We start from the raw sequence: 20,508 nt of genomic DNA, 5'->3' as shown, positions 1-20,508 counted from the left end.
TCGACTCGCCACTCTTTAGCCCCACCTTTAAGGCTGCCCGCCAGCTCTGGTGATCACTGGCAACTGACTCCCACGACTTGTGATCAATGTCACAGGACTTCATGTTGCGTTTGCAGACGTCTTTAAAGCGGAGACATGGATGGCCGGTGGGTCTGATACCAGTGACGAGCTCGCTGTACAATATGTCCTTGGGGATCCTGCCATCTTCCACGCGGCTCACATGGCCAATAATGGGGTGATATAATGGGGTGATTGATCCAATATCACCCCTTTTACACTATTGACCAACGTCAAAATGACCCCCAGTATTACCAGGAATCTATCTACAAGCTCATCAAAAATGAAAGCAGCATTTCTCCCATGGATAAACCTACTTGACTCCTTTTCTTGTTAAAAGCAAGTTTAATCCGAGACTCATACACACAAACACCATCTACTGGCTTTCAGATTTCCCAGTACTCTGCTGAAAATGATTACACAATAAAACCTGCTGTGATGAGACAATTGTTAATCCTGCAGTGTGACAGATATGTCAACAGGGAACATACAACTGAATCAAAAACTGAATAAAATTTTCCCCACTTACTTGGCCAGGGATTTAATGGAGTAATTCACTGATTGTCTTAAATCATGATACTGAAGTTTGAACAGTTTGTAGCAGGAACAGGCTAGGAGCTAGAACAATTAACACCAGTTCAATAGGGAACTGCACCAATTCCTGATACAAATGATAGGGTAGAAACAGATGGGAAGAACGATTTAATGCATCTGATATGGGTTGAGCAGTGTTCTTTTGTCCTGTACACTATCTTGCTATTTATTTTTTTTTAAAGCTGTTTTCTTCCACCAACTCCTAATTTTCTTCTCTTTTCCTGAAGCACTGACTCTTATGAAAGGACAGACAGGAGAAAACTATTAAAATAGTTTAACAAAAGCTGGTCCATCGAGCCTGTCCCAACAGTCATGACATAACTGCACATCGTGACTCCCCAGTGATACCTCTCACTTGCAATCATGTAAACTCCAGACAGCCATAAACAAAACAGATTAAAAATTAACCTGAGACCAATTCAAGGGGGGAAAAAATCTGGGAAATTCCACTCTTAGTCCTGAGGTGATCAAAATGAGTTCCCGGAGATCACGGTGGGCATGTGTTAAATACCCCAACGTCCCACCTATCTTTCATATACAGTGAGATTAACCCCAGTAAGGAAATCTCCCAGCTCCTTTTTGAACTCTTGCAGCGAATCTGTATTTGCTACACAAAAAGTTAACTCACTCCAAGCGTCGACAGCCCTCTGTGTAAAAGTAAACTCTCCTGATATCTAATCTAGTCTCATTCATGCAAAATTTACATGCATAAACCCTCGTTTTAGATTTAGATTAGAGATACAGCACTGAAACAGGCCCTTCGGCCCACCGAGTCTGTGCCGAACATCAACCACCCATTTATACTAATCCTACACTAATCCCATATTCCTACCAAACATCCCCACCTGTCCCTATATTTCCCTACCTATACTAGCGATAATTTATAATGGCCAATTTACCTATCAACCTGCAAGTCCTTTGGCTTGTGGGAGGAAACCGGAGCACCCGGAGAAAACCCACGCAGACACAGGGAGAACTTGCAAACTCCACACAGGCAGTACCCGGAATCGAACCCGGGTCCCTGGAGCTGTGAGGCTGCGGTGCTAACCACTGCGCCACTGTGCCGCCCATTTCTCCAATGTAGCTTGCTTCAGGGCCGACAGCAGCCCTCTGGTATCTCACATTAATGGCCAGTCTTTATCAGGGAATCTCAAAAGTCGGTTATTCAACCACAGTGTGCATTGCATATGACTTCAACCCTGTCCTCACCCATTGTCCAGTGGTTCAGGTGATTATTTCAAGAGCAGAGAGTTCACCTGGTGCTCTGGTCAACATTCTCCCCCCTCGACCAAAACTACCAAAAATAGACCAAATGGTCTTTCATCTCATTGCTGATTGTGGAACCTTGCTGTATACAAAATGGCTAACGCATCTGCTTACATAGAAACAGTCACTGCACTTCAATAGTAATCTGTTAAATGTGAAGCATGTTTGGCCGTTCATGGGAGAGGTGATAAATGAAAGCCTTTATTTCTTTCAAAATAAAAAAGTGGAAACTAAGATGTGTTTCCATGGAGTTGAGGGACAGGAGGGATAACTTCAGGTTCTGGTGTTCGTATGGGGAAATGTGTACATGTTCTCGGTGTGTAGTGGGTGTGTGGGGGGTCGAGGAGGGGATTATATCTACTGCCATGCTGTCAGTGAACTAATTGGTCCAGGGTAGTAACTGGGTCCCGTGGTCCCAGGACATTGTGTTGATCTATGATTCCTGTTTGTGTCGCTGCAAACACATCCCACTGAATAAATAAAAGCAAAATACTGCAGATGCTGGAAATCTGAAATAAGGTTTTGATGAAAGATCCCAGACCTGAAACGTTAACTCTGCTTCTCTCTCCCCAGATGCTGCCGGACCAGCTGAGTATTTCCAGCACTTTCTGTTTTTATTTCACATCTCACTGAATGTCAGTCATGGCTCAGTGGGCAGTGCTCTTACCTGTTGATCAAAAAGTCATATGTTCAAATCCCACTCTAGAGACTTGAGTGTAACTTCTCGGCTGACATTCTGTGTCGTGTTGAAGCCTCTGTCTTTTGGGTGAGATGTTAAACCGAGGCCTCTCAGGTGGGTGTAAACAATCCATTGCACTATTCAAAGAAGAGCAGAGTCCTGCCCAACATTTACCTTTGAACCAACACCTAAAACAAGAATTATCCGGTCATTTATCACATTGCTGATTGTGCAAGTTGGCTGCTGTGTTTCCTACATTCCAACAGTGTGTACACTTAAGTAAGTACTTCATTGGCTGTAAAGCTTTGGGACAGCCTGTGGTTGTGAAAGGAACTACAGAAATGCAAGTTCTTTCTTTTTATTCCTTGGTGGAATTATGTTTTTCTGGGTGATGTGTGGAATGGTGAGGCTTTGGCGGGGATGGAGGGGTGCGCAGTGCAGTGCTGGAGATATATGTCAACGCTGTGTATCCAAAGTGAGGTGGCGGAGATGGCCCCCACCACTGCTTTGCTGTGCCATGCTACACTGGCACTCTGAGTCCAATTACTTTTTAATAAGTGAAAAGCAGCTAATCGATTCCCGGCATTGTCTGCCTTTGAATCATGGCCTGGAAGCTTTCAAGAAAAAAATTCTCCGCAGCCTCCTGGTCCCTTAGCAACCAGAGTCCAAACGTACACAATCATCCGATGTGCTGAAGGGTGAATGATTCTTCCCAAGGACAAGGGAGAGTAGGTGAGACAAAAACAAAATGTCAACAAGGTGAACACTTGTAAGGTTTGAAGATGGGCTGCTGTTGTGTGATATGTTAATTGGATGATTCATGCAGACATCTGACAGAAGGCTTGGAACAATGATATGTTCAGCTGGCTTGAGCGGACTGATAGAGATGAGCTTTTGTTTGTTCATCCCCTCTGCCATTTTGAAAACAAGAATAAAAAACTTTCTTTCTGAAGGTTTCAAAACCTCATGGTCTTTTCATGAGTCTCTGCAACTTTGGGCCTTTATTTTCTTGCTGTGTTTTAACTCCTGCCTCTTCCTGAAGGCCCCTCCTTCCACTGGGCACATTTTCCCAGGATCCCCGTGGTTACAATCCCACATCTATGCTCCCGACATATTTCGAAGTATCTCGGAATGGCCCAGTCCCAACCTGTGAGTTTCTCTCCATTAATCAAGGCTCGGAATGGTTCTGGATTGTGCCTAGATTTGCCCCTTTAGAGCTGGTTTTTATTGTTGATTTTTAAAAAAACACCTTTGTTTTATTTTCAGATCCTATTTTTAAGCTTCAAAAAGCAGGGGAAAACCATTGGGATGGCGGGAGCAGAGGGAAAATTCAACCTCACCAACTCTGGGTAAGTTCAGATAAAATCAATTTTTAAAAATCTGCATTTATTTGGATGAATTCTAAAACTCAAGTAAACAAATCAGGCACTAATCCTAATGAAAAACCATTGGCCTGAAACATTAACTACACTGAGGCGGCTAGCACTGACACAAACACAGTGGGCCGAAAGGACTGTTTCTCTCTATGGTTCCGATGATGGCTCAGGAACAAATGTTTACCACTATGCAGTGCCTCCCACCAGAGTCTAGTATCACAATCCTACATTGACAGCCCTCTAGAGCAGATGGTGTATGGATCATAGGGACTCCCGGCACTCTGCTAAATATGCAAACTCAGGGAAAAAAAATTTCACTCATTGATGGGAGCCCAGTAATTATCGCCCATCCCTCATTGCCCTTGAGAAGTTGGTGGTGAGCAGCCTTCTTGAACTGTTGTAGTCCATGTGGCATTGGTGCACCCACAGTGCTGTTCGGGAGGGAGTTCCAGGATTTTGACCCAGCGACAGTGAAGGAATGGCGATATAGTTCCAAGTCAGGATGGTGTGTGACTTGGAGAGGAACTTGCAGATGGTGGTGTTTCCATGTGCCTGCCGCCCTTGACCTTCTAGGTGGTAGAGGTCACAGGTTTGAGAGGTGCTGTTGAAGGAGCCTCAGTGAGTTGTATAGTCACTGTCTTCTCTCCTAACTGGGTGGGAGTTGGCTTGGACTGAATTACTGAGCAGTGGGCCAGGACTTCCATTGGCAGATGGGTTTATGGCTGTTTGTCATGACTTCATAAGAATGGGATTTGAAGAGCGCTACAGCTTTTTGGCCTCCTGTTCTGCAGTGACTAAACTGACTGCCTCAGTTGTCAGGAACTCTATCAGAAAAAAGATATTTGTTATCCAGATATTGTATAGCATCCATCTCCATGGTCTGTATCAGGATGGATGAGCATTCTGTGTAGTCCAAGCATGGCATCATATCACTGCAGCTTCCCACTTGCCCTCAACTTCTCTTTTACTTTGTTCACCTTGGGTGCTGCCATGCACTATGGACTTTGACCCTTCACCTTTCTCTCTCTCTCTCTCTATATATATATATATATTTAAGATGTGTCATAAAACCAATTGATACTTGCTCAGATCACAGAAGAGATGGACAATGTGCTTCAGTTGGGCAAGGTTGGAGATTTCCCACATCAAAACAAACACACCAGAAGACTTGGTTTGACAGATGATGGCCAATTTTATGCCCGAATGTCTACACATGCAGATACTGTGCTCCAGGTGACACCATAGGGTTCTGTGGGATGAGAAGCTTTGCTACTGGTGTTCCAATTGGTTTAATTGCATTGTCTCAAAACACTGAGCTACAGTTACTGCCCCTCTCATGTTCCTGCAGTAATGGTGTAAAGCAAATGGCCCTATAGCTGTCTAGGTCAAATTTGTCACCCTTTCTAAATATAGATGGTACATTATGAAAAGTTTTTTTTTTAAATTTAGCAATCTTGACCAGCCACCAAGGCTGAAAAGAGTCGGAGAAGTGAGGTAAATCAAGCAGCCGTGGTGAGGTAACATTGCGCCTGGGTTTTAAACCTGGCTCTGCTCCTGACTTAGCTGGCCTCTCCACAGACGTTTACTACTTTTGTTCCCAGGTTTTAAAAGCCTGTAAATTGTTGTAAGGGAAAGCGAGGGACAGAGTGTCACGTTTCTGAGGTCCTGTGAAACGAGTCTTCACTTCAACATTGTGAGGATATAAGGTGGAGGAAGGGCATATTTAAAGCTCAGGGCTCACGAGAGGGGCAAGTTTAGGTGGACAATGGCCATACCAGTACGGATAACAGCGAGCGAGAGAGACAGGAAAGGCTGTTATGGAAAGCGAGATTGGAAGGTAAAGGTGAAAGAATATTGGCCTATTAGAGAATATGATGATTTCAAAGATGCTTTAAGTGAAACAGTTGGAAACACAGAATAATCTCCAGCTGTGGTACTTGTACAAATGGGTGGTGACTGTGGAGGATCTGCTCAAGGTCAGAAACAAAGCTCTTTATTCATCATCGGCAGAATGATAAAACAGAAAGTGCTGCTTTTCGACACTTTTAAATCACAGCCTAATGAGCTCCATTAAAGGGTTACCGGCAGCAACATCACATGGGATTTTTACATAGACCACAATGGCATTGAGCAGTTGCTTTTTGTTAAGAGAATACCATTAGCACAGACTGATTTAAGCTCCCTCCCACTCAAAAGGCACAGTGCAGACTTATAATTGTCTTTAAACAGCATGGCCACAAATTTGCTCAGAAGTTTTTGCAGGGCTCCAACTGGAAGCTTCCAGTCACCTCACAAGGGAGTGAATCTCTGCCTGACCCTTACAAGGCCAACGATATCGGGGGGGGGGGGGGGGGGGGCAGCCTCCAAAAGGGGGTAGGGAGTCCCAATGCTAATGACTACGCTGAGAGAAATGAACTGCACCGAACAAGGGGGAACCTTAAAATTAGAGCTGGGTCGTTCGGGGTGGTGTCAGGAAGCACTTCTTCAACACGAGGGGTGGCGGAAATGTAGAATTCTCTCCCCCAAAAAGCTGTAGACGCTGGGGGGAGGGGGGGTAATTGAAAATTTTAAAACTGAGCTTGATAGATTTTTGTTAGATAAGGGTATTAAGAGTAACAGAACCAAGGTGGATATGGAGTTAATATACAGAACAACCATTATCAAACTGAATGGCAGAACAGGCTCGAAGGGCCGAATGGCCTACACCTCTTCCTATGTTCCTACATACTGGTCTCCAGAGGGGCACAATTGGATCTGACTGGGGTTCCCCTTGCCCCCACTCCCAAGGACGAGAGAGTTTACTGTTAACAAGAGACCAAGAGGGCTGCTCGGTGGAATCTGGGGACAGGCTTGCACAACTTCCTCCTCACTGGGTGATGATGGGAAACACTACTTCACAGAAAGGGTAATGGTAATCGGCAGCTCCCTCCAACCCCCCAACCCCCTGACAAATGCTGAGGTAATTGTGCACGGGAGATTGGAGGTCTTTTTAACCCACCCAAGCGCATGGGACCAGGTATTTACAAATTTGGTTTGATAATGCTTGTAAAGTGCCTTGAGACATTTTATTACATTATAGGCATTATATCAATGCAAGTTGTTGATTGCACCTGATATTACCCTACATTCATTTAAATGAAGCGTAAAATCGGTGGGGTGGGATGAGATGCAGAAATAGTGTTGCACCCGATCCCATCAGTTTCATGACGGGCGAGTTAGGTTAACGTTGACCCCATTGGGTCTGTTTCTCACACAGGTGTCGCCTTTTTTAAAGAAGCCTCCCCCCAATTTCAACTCATTCTGAGCTGCACAAAATCTGGCACCCATTCGGTAGACAGGAAGCAAAGAACCTGCATTCATATAGCGCCTTACACATCCTCAGGATGCCTGAAGCACTTCAACAGCCAGTGAATTACGATGGAAGTGTAGCCGTTCTTGTTTTGTAGCTGACCAATCTGCACCCAGAAAGGTCCCGCATAACAGCAATGAGGTGGATGACTAGATAACCTATTTAGTGATGTTAGCCGAGTGTTAAATATTGGCCAGGTCCCATTTGTTTATGTTTAGAGATACAGCACTGAAACAGGCCCTTCGGCCCACCGAGTCTGTGCCGACCATCAACCACCCATTTTATACTAATCCTACACTAATCCCATATTCCTACCGCATCCCCACCTGTCCCTGTATTCCCCTACCACCTACCTATACTAGGGGCAATTTATAATGGCCAATTTACCTATTAACCTGCAAGTCTTTTGGCTTGTGGGAGGAAACCGGAGCACCCGGAGGAAACCCACGCAGACACAGGGAGAACTTGCAAACTCCACACATTTGCTTCAAAAAAATGCCATGGGATCTTTTGTGTCCATGTGAACAGGTGGATGAGGTATTGTTTTAATGCCAGATCTGAAAGATGACACCTCCAACAGTGCAGCACTCTCTTAGTACTACACTAACTGAAGTGTTCGCCTGGGCAATGTGATTAACTCTGAAAGAAGGAAAGAAGTTGCATTTCCATAGCACCTTTCACAATCTCAGAACATACATACAAACGTATGAATTAGGACCAGGAGTAGGCCATTAAGTCTGCTCCGCCATTTGATAAGATCATGGCTGATCTGGTTGTGGCCTCAACTCTACTGTCCTCTCTACCCCCGATATCCTTTGACTCCCTTATCAATCAAGAATCTGTCTAACCCAGCCTTAAAAAATATTTAATGACCCTGCCTCCACTGCTCTCTGAGGAAGAGAAGTCCACAGACTAAGGATCCGCTGAGAGAAAAAAATTCTCCTCATCTCAGTCTTAAATGGGAGGCCTTTTATGTTTAAACTCTGTCCCCTAGTTCTAGTCTCTCCCACAAGGGGAAACATCCTCTCAGTATCCACCCTGTCAAGTCCCTTCAGGATCTTATATGTTTCAATAGATCACCTCTCATTCTTCTAAACTCTAATACATACAGACACAACCTGTCCAACCTTTCCTAATAAGATAACCCCTTGATCCCTGAGTGAACCTTCTCTGAACTGCTTCTGATGTAATTATATCCTTTCTTAAGTAAGGAGACTAAAACTGTACACAGTACTCCAGATGTGGTCTCATCAACGCTCTGTACAACTGTCGCAAAACTTCCTTACTTTTATATTCCATTCCCCTTGCAATAAATGCCAACATTACATTTGCCTTCCTAATCACTTGCTGTACCTGCATACTAACATTCCAAAGATCGTTGCAGTCAATGAAGTACTTTTGAACTGTTGTAATGTCGGAAATGTGGCAGCCAATTTGCACACAGCAAGATCCCACAAACAGCCATGTAATAATGACTGGATGGTCTGTTTTTGTGATGTTGGTTGAGGGATAAATTTTGGCCAGGACATTGGGGAGAACTCCCCTGCTCTTCTTTGGAATAGTGCCATGGGATCTTTTACATTCCCTGAGAGGCCTTGGCTTAATGAAAGATGGCATCTCCAACAGTGCAGCACTCCCTCAAGTACTGCACTAAATTGTCAGTCTAGACTGTGCACTCAAGTCTCTGGAGTGGAATTTGAACCCATGACCTCCCACCTCAGAGGCAGGACTGCGTCAAGCCAGGATTGAAATAATTAACGACGCTGACTGTTCTAAAAAGGAATTAATCTTTGCAGAGAGTTTTGTTTGCGAATGAATATCTGACAAAGTATAATAAACTAAACGCAAGCTGCAAATAAAGGAATGCAAAGATCTAAGAACACAGTGTGCAGTTACCCACGGCGACCTTACCCGAACAATGAGCTCCTTCTCCTGGTAATACTTCACGATCAAGTTGATGTTCTGTTTGAAGGTTTCTACTCTCCGCTCGACGGCGTGACTGTTGTCGTCCGGCCGACCTTGCTGCACAGCTCGATTCTCCAGGCGTTGTCGCAATCGGTGATTGGAGCAAGCCAGCAGCAGCACCAAGTCTGGGGAGCCAATCTGGATCACCAAAAAAAGGGGAAAGGGACAGCAGAATTTAGAGATTGCCATCTGACTAATTGTGGGAACAATCACAAGACGGGTGTAAGGAAAATACAACATGTTTTGCACCTAATGGAATACAAAATTGGACTTGTTCATAGTCTCCCGTCTTTTGAAAGCCGAGGATCAGATCAATACTGTTTTAGTTTGGGGATCTGGTTTAATCCAGTCCTGACTGATGGATGAAACAGCTCAGCGCAGTGTGCTCTCAAATGTGTAGATTCTAGTGAAATGGGTTTAAGCAACAGTCTCAACCCATCCCTCCCACTTAGTGATTGTGAATCCACAGCACAACACTACCTTCCAATGAGGCAGACACTGAGAGGCCTCTGGATGATGGCTGTTGGGGAAAGGGGAACATTTTCTTATGGTGCCGTAGGGGGCGCTCTTCTGACTTTTTTGGGAAACCAACTAGAGTGTGAAATTGGGCATGGCCAGGGACACAAAACAAGAGTCGCATGGGTCTCCTATTGAACATCCCATCCAATATTCAGTTAAGTTGACTTCAATAGCACTGGAAATTAGGCATGTTGTATAATGGGAAGCCAAAGCAATAGCACCGGCTTTGTGTCCCAGTCCAAGTCCAATTTCACCACACTAGTATTTATACAACTCCGTTACCATCCAAAATGTCCCATGTCTGGGTGGGGAGATGGGAGCAAGAAATAAAAGGCTTTTAAGATGGAGAAAGAAGTGAAGAGGCAGAGAAGTTTAGGGGGGCAATTCCAGAGAGCACAGGTAGTGTGGCTGAAGGCACCAGTGGTGGGGTGGAGTGCGGCCAGAGGGCCAAAGGGGCAGGAGAGGACTTAAGTTTGAAGAAGGAGAGTGGGTCTAGGCAATGGAGAGGTTTGAAGATAAGGATGAGAATTTTATATTCAATATGATGGGGGACCAAGAACCGGTGTAGGTCAGTGAAGACAGGAGGAACGGGTGAGTGGGATGCAAGCAATTGAGTTTTGTGGGCGGAGCTGGGTGGAGAGTGGAGGAGCATTCTTGCCAAGAAGAACATTGGAGAAGTTAAGTCTAGAATGCAGAGGGAGTGTTACTTCCCTTATAACCTGCGCTACAGCTGGCTTTAGAACATAGAACATAGAACAGTACAGCACAGTACAGGCCCTTCAGCCCATGATGTTGTGCCGAACCTTTAACCTACTCTAGGATCAAACTAACTACCTACCCTTCATTCTACTATCATCCATGTACCTATCCAAGAGTCGCTTAAATGCCCCTAATGTATCTGCTTCTACTACCACCACTGGCAGCGCATTCCACGCACCCATCACTCTCTGTGTAAAGAACCTACCTCTGACATCTCCCCGAAACCTTCCTCCAATCACCTTAAAATTATGCCCCCTGGTGATAGCCCTTTCCACCCTGGGAAAAGGTCTCTGGCTATCCACTCTATCTATGCCTCTCATCATCTTGTACACCTCTATCAAGTCACCTCTCATCCTTCTTCGCTCCAATGAGAAAAGCCCCAGCTCCCTCAATCTTTCTTCGTAGGACATGCCCTCCAGTCCAGGCAGCATCCTGGTAAATCTCCTCTGCACCCTCTCTAAAGCTTCCACATCCTTCCTATAATGAGGCGACCAGAACTGAACACAATATTCCAAGTGTGGTCGAACCAGGGCCTTATAGAGCTGCAGCATAACCTCGCGGCTCTTAAACTCAATCCCCCTGTTAATGAAAGCCAACACCCCATACGCCTTCTTAACAACCCTATCAACGTGGGTGGCAACTTTGAGCGATCTATGGACATTGACCCCAAGATCCCTCTGTTTCTCCACACTACCCAGAATCCTGTCTTTAAGTCTGTATTCCGCATTCAAATTCGACCTTCCAAAATGAATCACTTCACACTTTTCCAGGTTGAACTCCATCTGCCACTTCTCAGCCCATCTCTGCATCCTGTCAATGTCCCGTTGCAACCTACAACAGCCTTCCACACTATCCACAACTCCAGCAACCTTCGTGTCATCGGCAAACGTGCTAACCCAGCCTTCCACTTCCTCATCCAAGTCATTTATAAAAATCACAAAGAGCAGAGGTCCCAGAACAGATCCCTGCGGAACACCACTGGTTACCGAGCTCCATGCTGAATACTTTCCATCTACTACCACCCTCTGTCTTCTATGGGCCAGCCAATTCTGTATCCAGACAGCCAACTTTCCCTGTATCCCATGCCTCCTTACTTTCTGAATGAGCCTACCATGGGGAACCTTATCAAACGCCTTGCTAAAATCCATATACACCACATCCACTGCTCTTCCTTCATCAATGTGTTTTGTCACATCTTCAAAGAATTCAATAAGGCTTGTGAGGCATGACCTGCCCCTCACAAAGCCATGCTGACTGTCTCTAATCAAACTATGCTTTTCCAAATAATCATAAATCCTGTCTCTCAGAATCCTCTCCAATAATTTGCCCACTACCGACGTAAGACTGACTGGTCTATAATTCCCAGGGTTATCCCTATTCCCTTTCTTGAACAAGGGAACAACATTTGCCACCCTCCAATCATCCGGTACTACTCCAGTGGACAGTGAAGGCGCAAAGATCATCGCCAAAGGCGCGGCAATCTCTTCCCTCGCTTCCCGTAATATCCTTGGGTATATCCCGTCTGGCCCCGGGGTGCTGGAATTGAGTGCACAAGGTGGAAAAATATTCTGTTCTCCAGAACTGACTCCCTTCAGTTTGATAAGCATGCAAATTAAAGAATGGATTTCTGTTGAGGAGTAGGATATGTTGTGGTCAGGTATGTGATGCTGTGAAAGTCATCAATCAGGAGTCTGCTTCCAATTCACTCGGGGGATATGTCAGCCTTTCCTGGCCCCAGCCGCTTATTTCCCCACAGAGCCACTACTTGATGAGATCAGGAGCCCACTGTGTGGGAGAAATCACGGGGGATGTATCACTTGGAACTTGCCTATGGAGCAGTGCCCCTGCATTGATGTACAGGGGGTGAATTTCGGAGGGGTGAGGTGGTTCTCCTGCTTGTCCACTGTAACTTTGGCAGAAGAGCTGCCAAAATCCCCAGAAAAATGCAGCCAATCCCGTTTCTCCTTGGTTTCCCCTGCTCCTGCACTGAAGCTCCATGTGGTCAAGTGGGAGAAGGTTCCAGCAGAAATTCCCCCTCACACAAAGTTACTGCTGCTCCACTCATTCCTGTTTAGGAGCTGTGGTTCCTATTTTGATGGAGGTATTTATTCTCCCTCAGCTTTCTCCAGAATTGTCTCGGCCAGGCGTTGGCACAAGAAGAGCCATTTAAAAAAAATTAATTTACTCCATAACACAATATCTTAAGAGCCACAATGCTGTTACTCAAATGGCAATAATAATGAAAAACAAGACAGAGACACATTTCAACAACATTTTAAAGGTTTTTACAAAAAGTTGTTAATTCATTGATACTTTCTCGCAAGTACAATGTTAATAATAGTTTAAAAAAATGAAACAAGCTGTTTAATTACCATCAGAATGGGGATCAATCAATCAAGGTCAGGAGCTGCATATGTCCCTAATGAGCCACATGCTCCAGAGCCACAGTTTGCAGACCCCTGGACTAGGCCCCGCTTAGTTCCTGCACCTCTGTTACCAAGATGACCAGCAGTCAGCCCCCCTCCAGCCCTTGGCTAATGTCACCATTTGGCCGACCATATTACAAGTCATACAACTATCGGCTGAGTGACCATCTCCAGGGAGATGGCTCAGCCTCCTCCCAGCATACCACTGCGGAGTGACCACCCATCCCGTACTCCAACATGGAGCATCAAGCTTCAGTACAAATTAGTTGTGCATGAGGCTGTCGTCCGTAGACCAGAGAAAAGCACTGAGAGCCCTCACCTGTTCTTCAAATGCGAAGGCCTGGCTGATCTCCTTGGGAAACCCGTCTACAATGAAGCCTTTTGCATCCGGGTGCTTCATAAACTGATGCTTTAGCTCCTCAATGGCCGTTTCCTGCGACAGCATGAAGCAAGAGATATTTTAGAGTGTTTGGCACATTTCGGTGGGGTGTGGGGGTGGGGGCAGTGGGAAGGAGTGGGATGGAGAAATGCCTTGGCTTCCAGCATTTCCAATCCAGAGATTCACACAACTCGCTGACGACCGCTTCTGAAAGTTGGCCAGTGCCAGATTTTCAATGACACCGTCCCATCCAGTCCACAGGACTATTTCACTTATGCTAATGTCATGACGACCCCACCTGCCAAGAACGAGGCATATTAATTTCATCATATGAACATGAATCTAAAACTGTTGCTAGACTGAAAAGATAACTTGTTTAAAGAAATCACAGCAGTGGCTAGAAACATTTTGCATACTAAGAGATAGTTGCCTGGAGAGACAATAGAATGGCTCCCTGATCCAATTAACCCAAATGGATTTTGATCACCAGACACTGAATGTGGAACATGCCAGCATTCCATTCCCCCATTCCCCCCCTCCCCCCACAGCCCGGGCGGGTGTCTGCTAAGATGAAAGGAATACACAAAAACGCAGGAGAGTTTGTTAAAAAAACAACTAGTCACAAACCTGACCCAGGTTTGGTTTTGAACTGCTCACAAAACAGTTTGGGTCAGACGCCACCTGAATCTGAAAGAAGAGCCACTCTCCTGCCTGGCTCTCTTTCTCTCTCTCATGAATTTCCAGATCCACTGAAGTCACTTACACCTCAAGAGAGAAGATTCCTACATCAAAACAAGTTTGAAAGCGTCCACTGGGCCCCAACAGAACGGCAAGATTTACCTGCAATCAAAGAATCTACATCGAACTCAAAGGACAGTAGATAAACCCCAGTTATTGCTTCAAACCTTTCCCCTTTATCCTTTCTACTTTTCTGTCTGTATCTGTGTGTGTGTTTATCGCGTATGCATGCTAGTGTGGTCGTGTCGTGTATCCGTAGTCATTTTAACCGAATTAGAGTTTTAAGGTTAATAAACTTCCACCTTTCTTGTTTAATTCTAAGAAAACCCGTCTGGTGGATTTCTTTGCATTACAATTGGAGAGCAGTGAACAAGGATTCACTGAGGGGGAGCTAAAAACACGGTGTTTTTAAAATTATGGTCAGACCAGGAAAAGGCTGAGACGGAACCCCTAGACCCCTTTCTCACCTGGTCGTAACACTAAGCTGTGTGGGTACGAGCTGCCCCCATTCAGGTAGGAGAATTAACCCGTATAAGTGCAATCTCAAAACAATAGTGCACTGCAGGCTCAAAAAGAGTGAAAGGTCTCACATTTGGGAAACCGACCTCTTATTTATCTGCGATTAAAATTGGGTAGCACTCTCAGCTCCGAGTCCGAGATTCTGGGTTCAAGTCCCACTCAAGACACTTGAGCACAAAATCTAGGCTGACACTCCAGTGCAGTGCTGAGAGAGGGCTGCACTGTCGGAGGTACCATTCTTTGGAAGAAAATGTTAAACCAAGACCCCGTCTGCCCTCTCAGGTAACATAAAAGAACCAGTGTCACAATTTTGAAGAAAGGCAGGGTGTCCTAGCCAATATTTATCCCTCAACCAAGATCACTTGAAGGAAGTTGACTTGAAAACTATCTGATTGCTGTTTGTGGGAGCTTACTGTGCGCAAACTGAAGGTTGCAATTCCCCACATTAAAGCAGTAACTACCTTTCAAAACTACTTCAGTTCTATGTCTTGAGGTTGGGAGAGGCGCTATAGAAATGCAAAAGCCTTCCTTTTCCTTGAATCTTGTATTTGACAATAAATTACTCTTATTTTGTGAACAATCCATTCTTTGCCTTGGAGAAGTGCAAAATTGACATTAATGTAATAAGCCCATCTTCGGGTCAATAATTAAACAATTATTATTGGAATCAATTCCCGTTCCTGCTCCAACGCCCAGCCCCCTTTGTAAAGATTTTGTTTGGATTTATATTGTTTTGGTTTGCTCCGCGACCAGTCCACTCTCTTACTGGAGGTGCCAATTCCCCATTGGCAATGATCTGTGCGATAAGCTCCCACTTCCGGTCGCTGGTCGCATGGTGCAGCATCTGTCGACGTAAGATCTCTCCCACCGAAACGGACTCAAATCCATATCGCCTGGCCATCTTGGCGCTCTGCGTTCCCTTCCCGCTCCCAGGACCGCCTGCAGAGGGGCAGAATTCAAAACAGCTGAGCAGGAATGTTCAGCAGAATGCAAACTGGTCCTGGTGCATTCCCGCTATATGTGGCAAAAATGTTGGGCGGCGGCTGGGAGGTGAGGGGGGAAGGGGAAAAGGAAGAAAATAGAGGATGGAGCAGGGAAGATATTCTCACAATGCAAGTAGCTGAGATTTCCAGGAATTTGGCCCAGCGATAATGAAGGAACGTCGATATATGTCCAAGTCGGGATGATTTGTGACTCGGAGGTGAACTTGAAACTGATACTGTTCCTAGGCATTCGCACCCTTGAGCTTACAGCCATTTCCTACATTATAACAGTGACCACACTTTGAAAGTATTTCATTGCCTGTAAAACGTTTTGGGACGACCTAAGGTCAAGAAAGATGCTATATAAATGCAAGTCCCTCCTTTCACTTGTCATTCGATATGAGTTAAATATCAATCCTTCACTGCCTCCATTTCCATTGCGCTACTTCATCCCTAACTCTATGTCAGTGTGAGAGTAGCCTCGCTCAAAAGGTTCACTTAAATCAAGATGCCAGGTGGGAGGAGTCCACCAAGTCTGAAGAGCAGAAGAAGCAGTGGATCAGGAAGTAGAGGTTAACCTACATCAAACCAGGGGTTTCAAGGCCTGTAAGACTGAAAGAGGAAGGGGGAGACTGAGCATCAATTAAATTAAACTTAATTTCTTTACTTTTAAACATAATTTGTATGTTTAGACCAACCACGTCTCCCTATCTTTCATCATCAATCTGTCCTCCTCTCCTCTCCTGATGAGTCCTTGTTCCAAAGGCGCCAGTCACCCAACTTGAGCAAGGTATTAGCTCCTGTGCAACAACAGAACAGGACAAAAGGAAAGATTGAAGATTGGCAACGAAAGATATGGAGATATTACGCATCTGAACAAGTGGTCGTTATATATCTGCAAACCTTGACAGCAAAGGCCCAACTTTAACCTAACCCACTCGGCTAAAAAAGAGGTCTGAGGCCCGTTTGACACTCTGCCATCAAGGGAGAGTAAAATCAGCAGAGATGTTAGGTGGGGCGTCCATCTTGAACCATGCCTATTCCTGCCGTTCAGTGGGCGGGGTTTGGGTTAAGTTAAAATCTGGGCTCGAGTGCCAAATGTCTCCTAAATATTAAGCGGAATGAGTATAAAGGGCCATCAGTATAACTGGGTCTCAGTAATGATACACAATACAGACTGAATGACAACTGACCTACACCAAACTACTTCTGTTTATTGGAGTAGAATTGCTTGGAGCAGAAACCTGGCTTTTGACTGAGGTGTACCACATCCGTCTCCAAGGCGATCAGGCCAGGCTCTGGTTGGACAAGAAACGAAACCTCTCATTTGTTTTAGTCTATGAAATCACATGACCTTCCCTCACCCTTCCTTCTGCAGCCCACAGGCTATTAAAACCCCAAGCCTGAGTCATCAATCCACTCCTTCTTGATCTGCCTCACCCTCCCCCTCATTCTCTTCCATTTTTGCTGGTGTCTTGGACTTTGACCTTTCCACCTACCTATCTCAATTAAAAAGAAATAAACTGAGGAAGAATGAGAACCACAAGAGTGGCCATTGAATAAGCGATTGAATTATCCATCCTGGGTGAGAACTCATCGGCAGAGTTACAACAGCCAGAAACCATTCATTAGAGAGCCAGCCCATGTACTGGGGAGCAGTCATCACCTCCTCAGCGCATAATATGATTGAATTGTTGACAACAATTAACAACTTGCATTCATATAGCGCCTTTAATGCAGTAAAATGTCCCAAGGCGCTTCATAGGAGTGTATTTCTACTGATGAGAGAATTGCTCTCACTGAGAGGTCTGCACAGTCATAACATGGTATGTTCAAGACTGAAATGATAGATTTCTACATATTAAAACATCAAAGGTTACGGGGTTAGAGATGGTGTTGAAGTAGAAGATCAGTCTGATCTCATTGAATGGCGGAGCAGGCTCAAAGGGCTGAATGGCCTACTCCTGCCTCTATTTCTTATGTTCTTATGTTATGGTGACACACCCATCTATTCAGGTGGGAGACAGGCCATTTAAAGGGCCCATATTTAAACTCTGTGTAAGCGAGTGGGTTTTGAGTGAGTTAAAATCTGACCTAAATGCTTATTAGTCCTACCGGCTCACATTTTACTGCAATGCTTTTAAACTGTGTAATTACTGCATTGGGGTTTACTTCTTTATTTATTAATAACCCCTAAAATTGACTAAACAAATCAGCTTTCTCTTCAAGAAATAATTCCGAGGGTGCTTTACTTTACCCTACCTAAGTGATCAACCTTGTAACATGTCACAGGGATCTACCTCAGCCTTCCACAGAAACCTATATTTCCCACCTTCACAAGCTCTAATTCCTTCTCGGAGTCTTATCTGGCTTACTTGGTCAACCAGCTCGCTTTGCCGGTGAGCCTGTATTTTAGGCCTCGATCTGACCTCACGTGGTCATTTTGCTTCAGTTGCCAAATGCACCCCGGGCTTCTGCTTGGCCTTGGAAGCAGTGCAATGCAGAATTGCCAGAACATTACCAGGCATCCAAGCGTTAGATCGTGAGGAGAGAGTACATAAATGAGGTTTATATTCCCTGGCTGTGGCTCAGTTGGCAACACTCTTGGCTCTGAGTCAGGAAAGGTGTGGGTCTGAGTCTAGGACTTGAGCCTGATATTCTAATACCGTACTGAGGGGGTGCTGTAGTGTAGGAGGTGCTATCTTTGAGATGTGATATAGAATAGAATGGTTACAGCACAGAAGGAGGCTCTTTGATCTGTTCCAGCTCTCTGTAGCCCTGCAATTTCTTTCCTCTTCAGGTGCTTATCAATTCCTGTTTGAAAGCCATGATTGATTCTGTCTCCACCGCACTCTCAGGCAGTGCATTCCAGATCCTAACCACTCGCCTCCGAAAAAAAAATTTTCCTCATGTTGCAGTTTTTTTTTGTTTGTTCATGGGATGTGGGCGCCGCTGCTAGGGCAGCATTTATTGCCCATCCCTAATTGCCCTTGAGAAGGCGGTTCTTCTGCCAATCACCTTAAATTGGTGTCCTCTGGTTCTCAACCCTTCCACCAATGGCAATAGTCTCTCCCTATCTACTCTGCCAAGAGCCCTGTCCACCCTGTCAGGTGAATGTAAAAGATCCCATGACACTATTTGAAGAGTAGAAGGTTCTCCCCGGTGCCCTGACCAATATTTATCCCTCAATCAACCTCACAAAAAACAGATTATCTGGTCATTATCTCATTGCCCTTTGTGAGAGCTTGCTGTGCGCAAATTGGTTGCTGTGTTTCCTGCATTGCAACAGTGACCACACTTCAAAAGTATTTCATTGCTTCTAAAGTGCTTTTGGACATCCTGTGGTTGTAAAAGGCGTTATATAAATGCAAGCCTTTTTTCTTTGGTGTATGGAAGATTAAGGGGTGATTTGATTGAGATTTTTAGGTTTTTGAGAGGAGTTGATCAGGTAGGTTGAGAGAAACCTTTTCCACAGGTGAGGGGAGTCTAGGATAAGGGGACATAACCTTAAAATCAGAGCCAGACCAATCAGGAGAGAGGGTAGGAAATACTTGGCGGTGTGTCCTGGACAATGAGCTTGACCTTTCAACATGGTTTCAAAAAATGTTTTTCTTCTCAATGCACAATGCTTATGTTTAAATAGGTTAACGAATCTCATCTAGGGAGCTAGAGGGTTTGTGTCAGGTGGGTGCCTCAGTCACCCCATGAACTGCTTTGATTTGAATTCCCCTACTGCCTGCTTTTCACTCGGTGGAGGAAGTTAAATTCTGCACCCCCCCCCCCCACTCCCCCCTTTAGGAACAGACCTCGGGAAATAATTGGACATATCACTTTCAGTGAAAAGAAAAACTTGCATTTATATTGCAGCTTTTATGACCTTAGGACTTCCCAAAGTATTTTACAACCTTTGAAGTCACTGCTGTAATATAGGAATTTGCGCACAGCAAGCTCCCACAAATAAATGACCAGCTAATCTGTTTTAGGGTTGATTGAGGGATAAACATTGAGCAGGACACCAGGGAAAAACCTACTGCTCTGCTTCATATACTACCAAAGGGATTTTTCGCATCCACTTGAGAGAGCAGAGTTGCCTTGGTTTAACATCTCACCGGAAAAGCAGTACCTCCAACCGTGCAGCACCGAACTATCAGCCTAAATTTTATACTCAAATCTCTAGAGTGGAACTTGAACCCACAACTTTCTGAGTCAGAGACAAGAGCACGACCACTAAACCACAGCTGACACTATATCCAGTGAGCACGTAATATGGTGAAGCAATTAACAGTACCCAGGCTGGCCCAGCGTTAGCATAATGTTGGTCAATCTCCCGGGCAGGGTAACAGAGGAAAAGACAGTGGGGTTCCTTAACACTGAATCAGACACCTTGATAGGAGAGTTAATGAACGAGAGTAACAAAGCAGAGACTTACCAATGACAAAAATAATGCACGGCCTTGTTTTGGTTGGGTCGAACACATCATACTCTTGAATCAGCCCAGAACATTCCGTCATATCAGAGTCGCTTTCAATCGAAAATTGGGCCTGAATTGGAGGCAAGCGTTCATAACGGCGATAAGGAGCAACTGCTGGTTCTAACAGAAGAAGACATTGATTAGTAAGGCTCAATAAAGGTCAAAGGTCAAATATAAGTCTGGTTTAGTTGCATTCAATTCTTTGGGACCCTTGGTGTGGTGAATCAGATAGAAATGATAACGGAAGCTTGGGGCAATATTTTCCTCCCCTCCATTTCCTCCCCCCCGCCTCTCCTCAAGGAGCTGATTCCTGTCTGGTGCCGTAGTCATTGGCGGCCCTCCAGTATCTCAGTCACATGACGATTATCCATGTATCAGTCGAGAAAGTATCACCAGGGAAATGATAACCCCTCCACAGGCCCTAAGCA

At 45.0% G+C, this 20,508-nt stretch overlaps 1 protein-coding gene across 1 annotated transcript in view; it reads right to left on the bottom strand.

Annotated features, from left to right (window-relative positions):
• LOC137347642 (adenylate kinase isoenzyme 1-like) overlaps nucleotides 1-20,508 on the bottom strand; it is a 165,645-nt gene that overhangs the window by 119,006 nt on the left and 26,131 nt on the right. The window contains exons 3-6 of the mRNA XM_068012264.1: nucleotides 20,039-20,200; nucleotides 15,393-15,565; nucleotides 13,310-13,423; nucleotides 9,233-9,424 (exon numbers count right to left, since the gene is read on the bottom strand). Of these exons, the coding sequence (XP_067868365.1) occupies nucleotides 9,233-9,424; nucleotides 13,310-13,423; nucleotides 15,393-15,565; nucleotides 20,039-20,200 (641 nt within the window). The remainder of the gene's footprint in view (nucleotides 1-9,232; nucleotides 9,425-13,309; nucleotides 13,424-15,392; nucleotides 15,566-20,038; nucleotides 20,201-20,508) is intronic.

The sequence above is a fragment of the Heterodontus francisci genome, chromosome 32 (genome assembly GCF_036365525.1).
Source record: "Heterodontus francisci isolate sHetFra1 chromosome 32, sHetFra1.hap1, whole genome shotgun sequence".
In the NCBI taxonomy this organism is placed as follows: domain Eukaryota; kingdom Metazoa; phylum Chordata; class Chondrichthyes; order Heterodontiformes; family Heterodontidae; genus Heterodontus; species Heterodontus francisci.
Note: the sequence above shows the minus strand (reverse complement) of the source record. Positions and strands in the feature narration are given on the sequence as shown.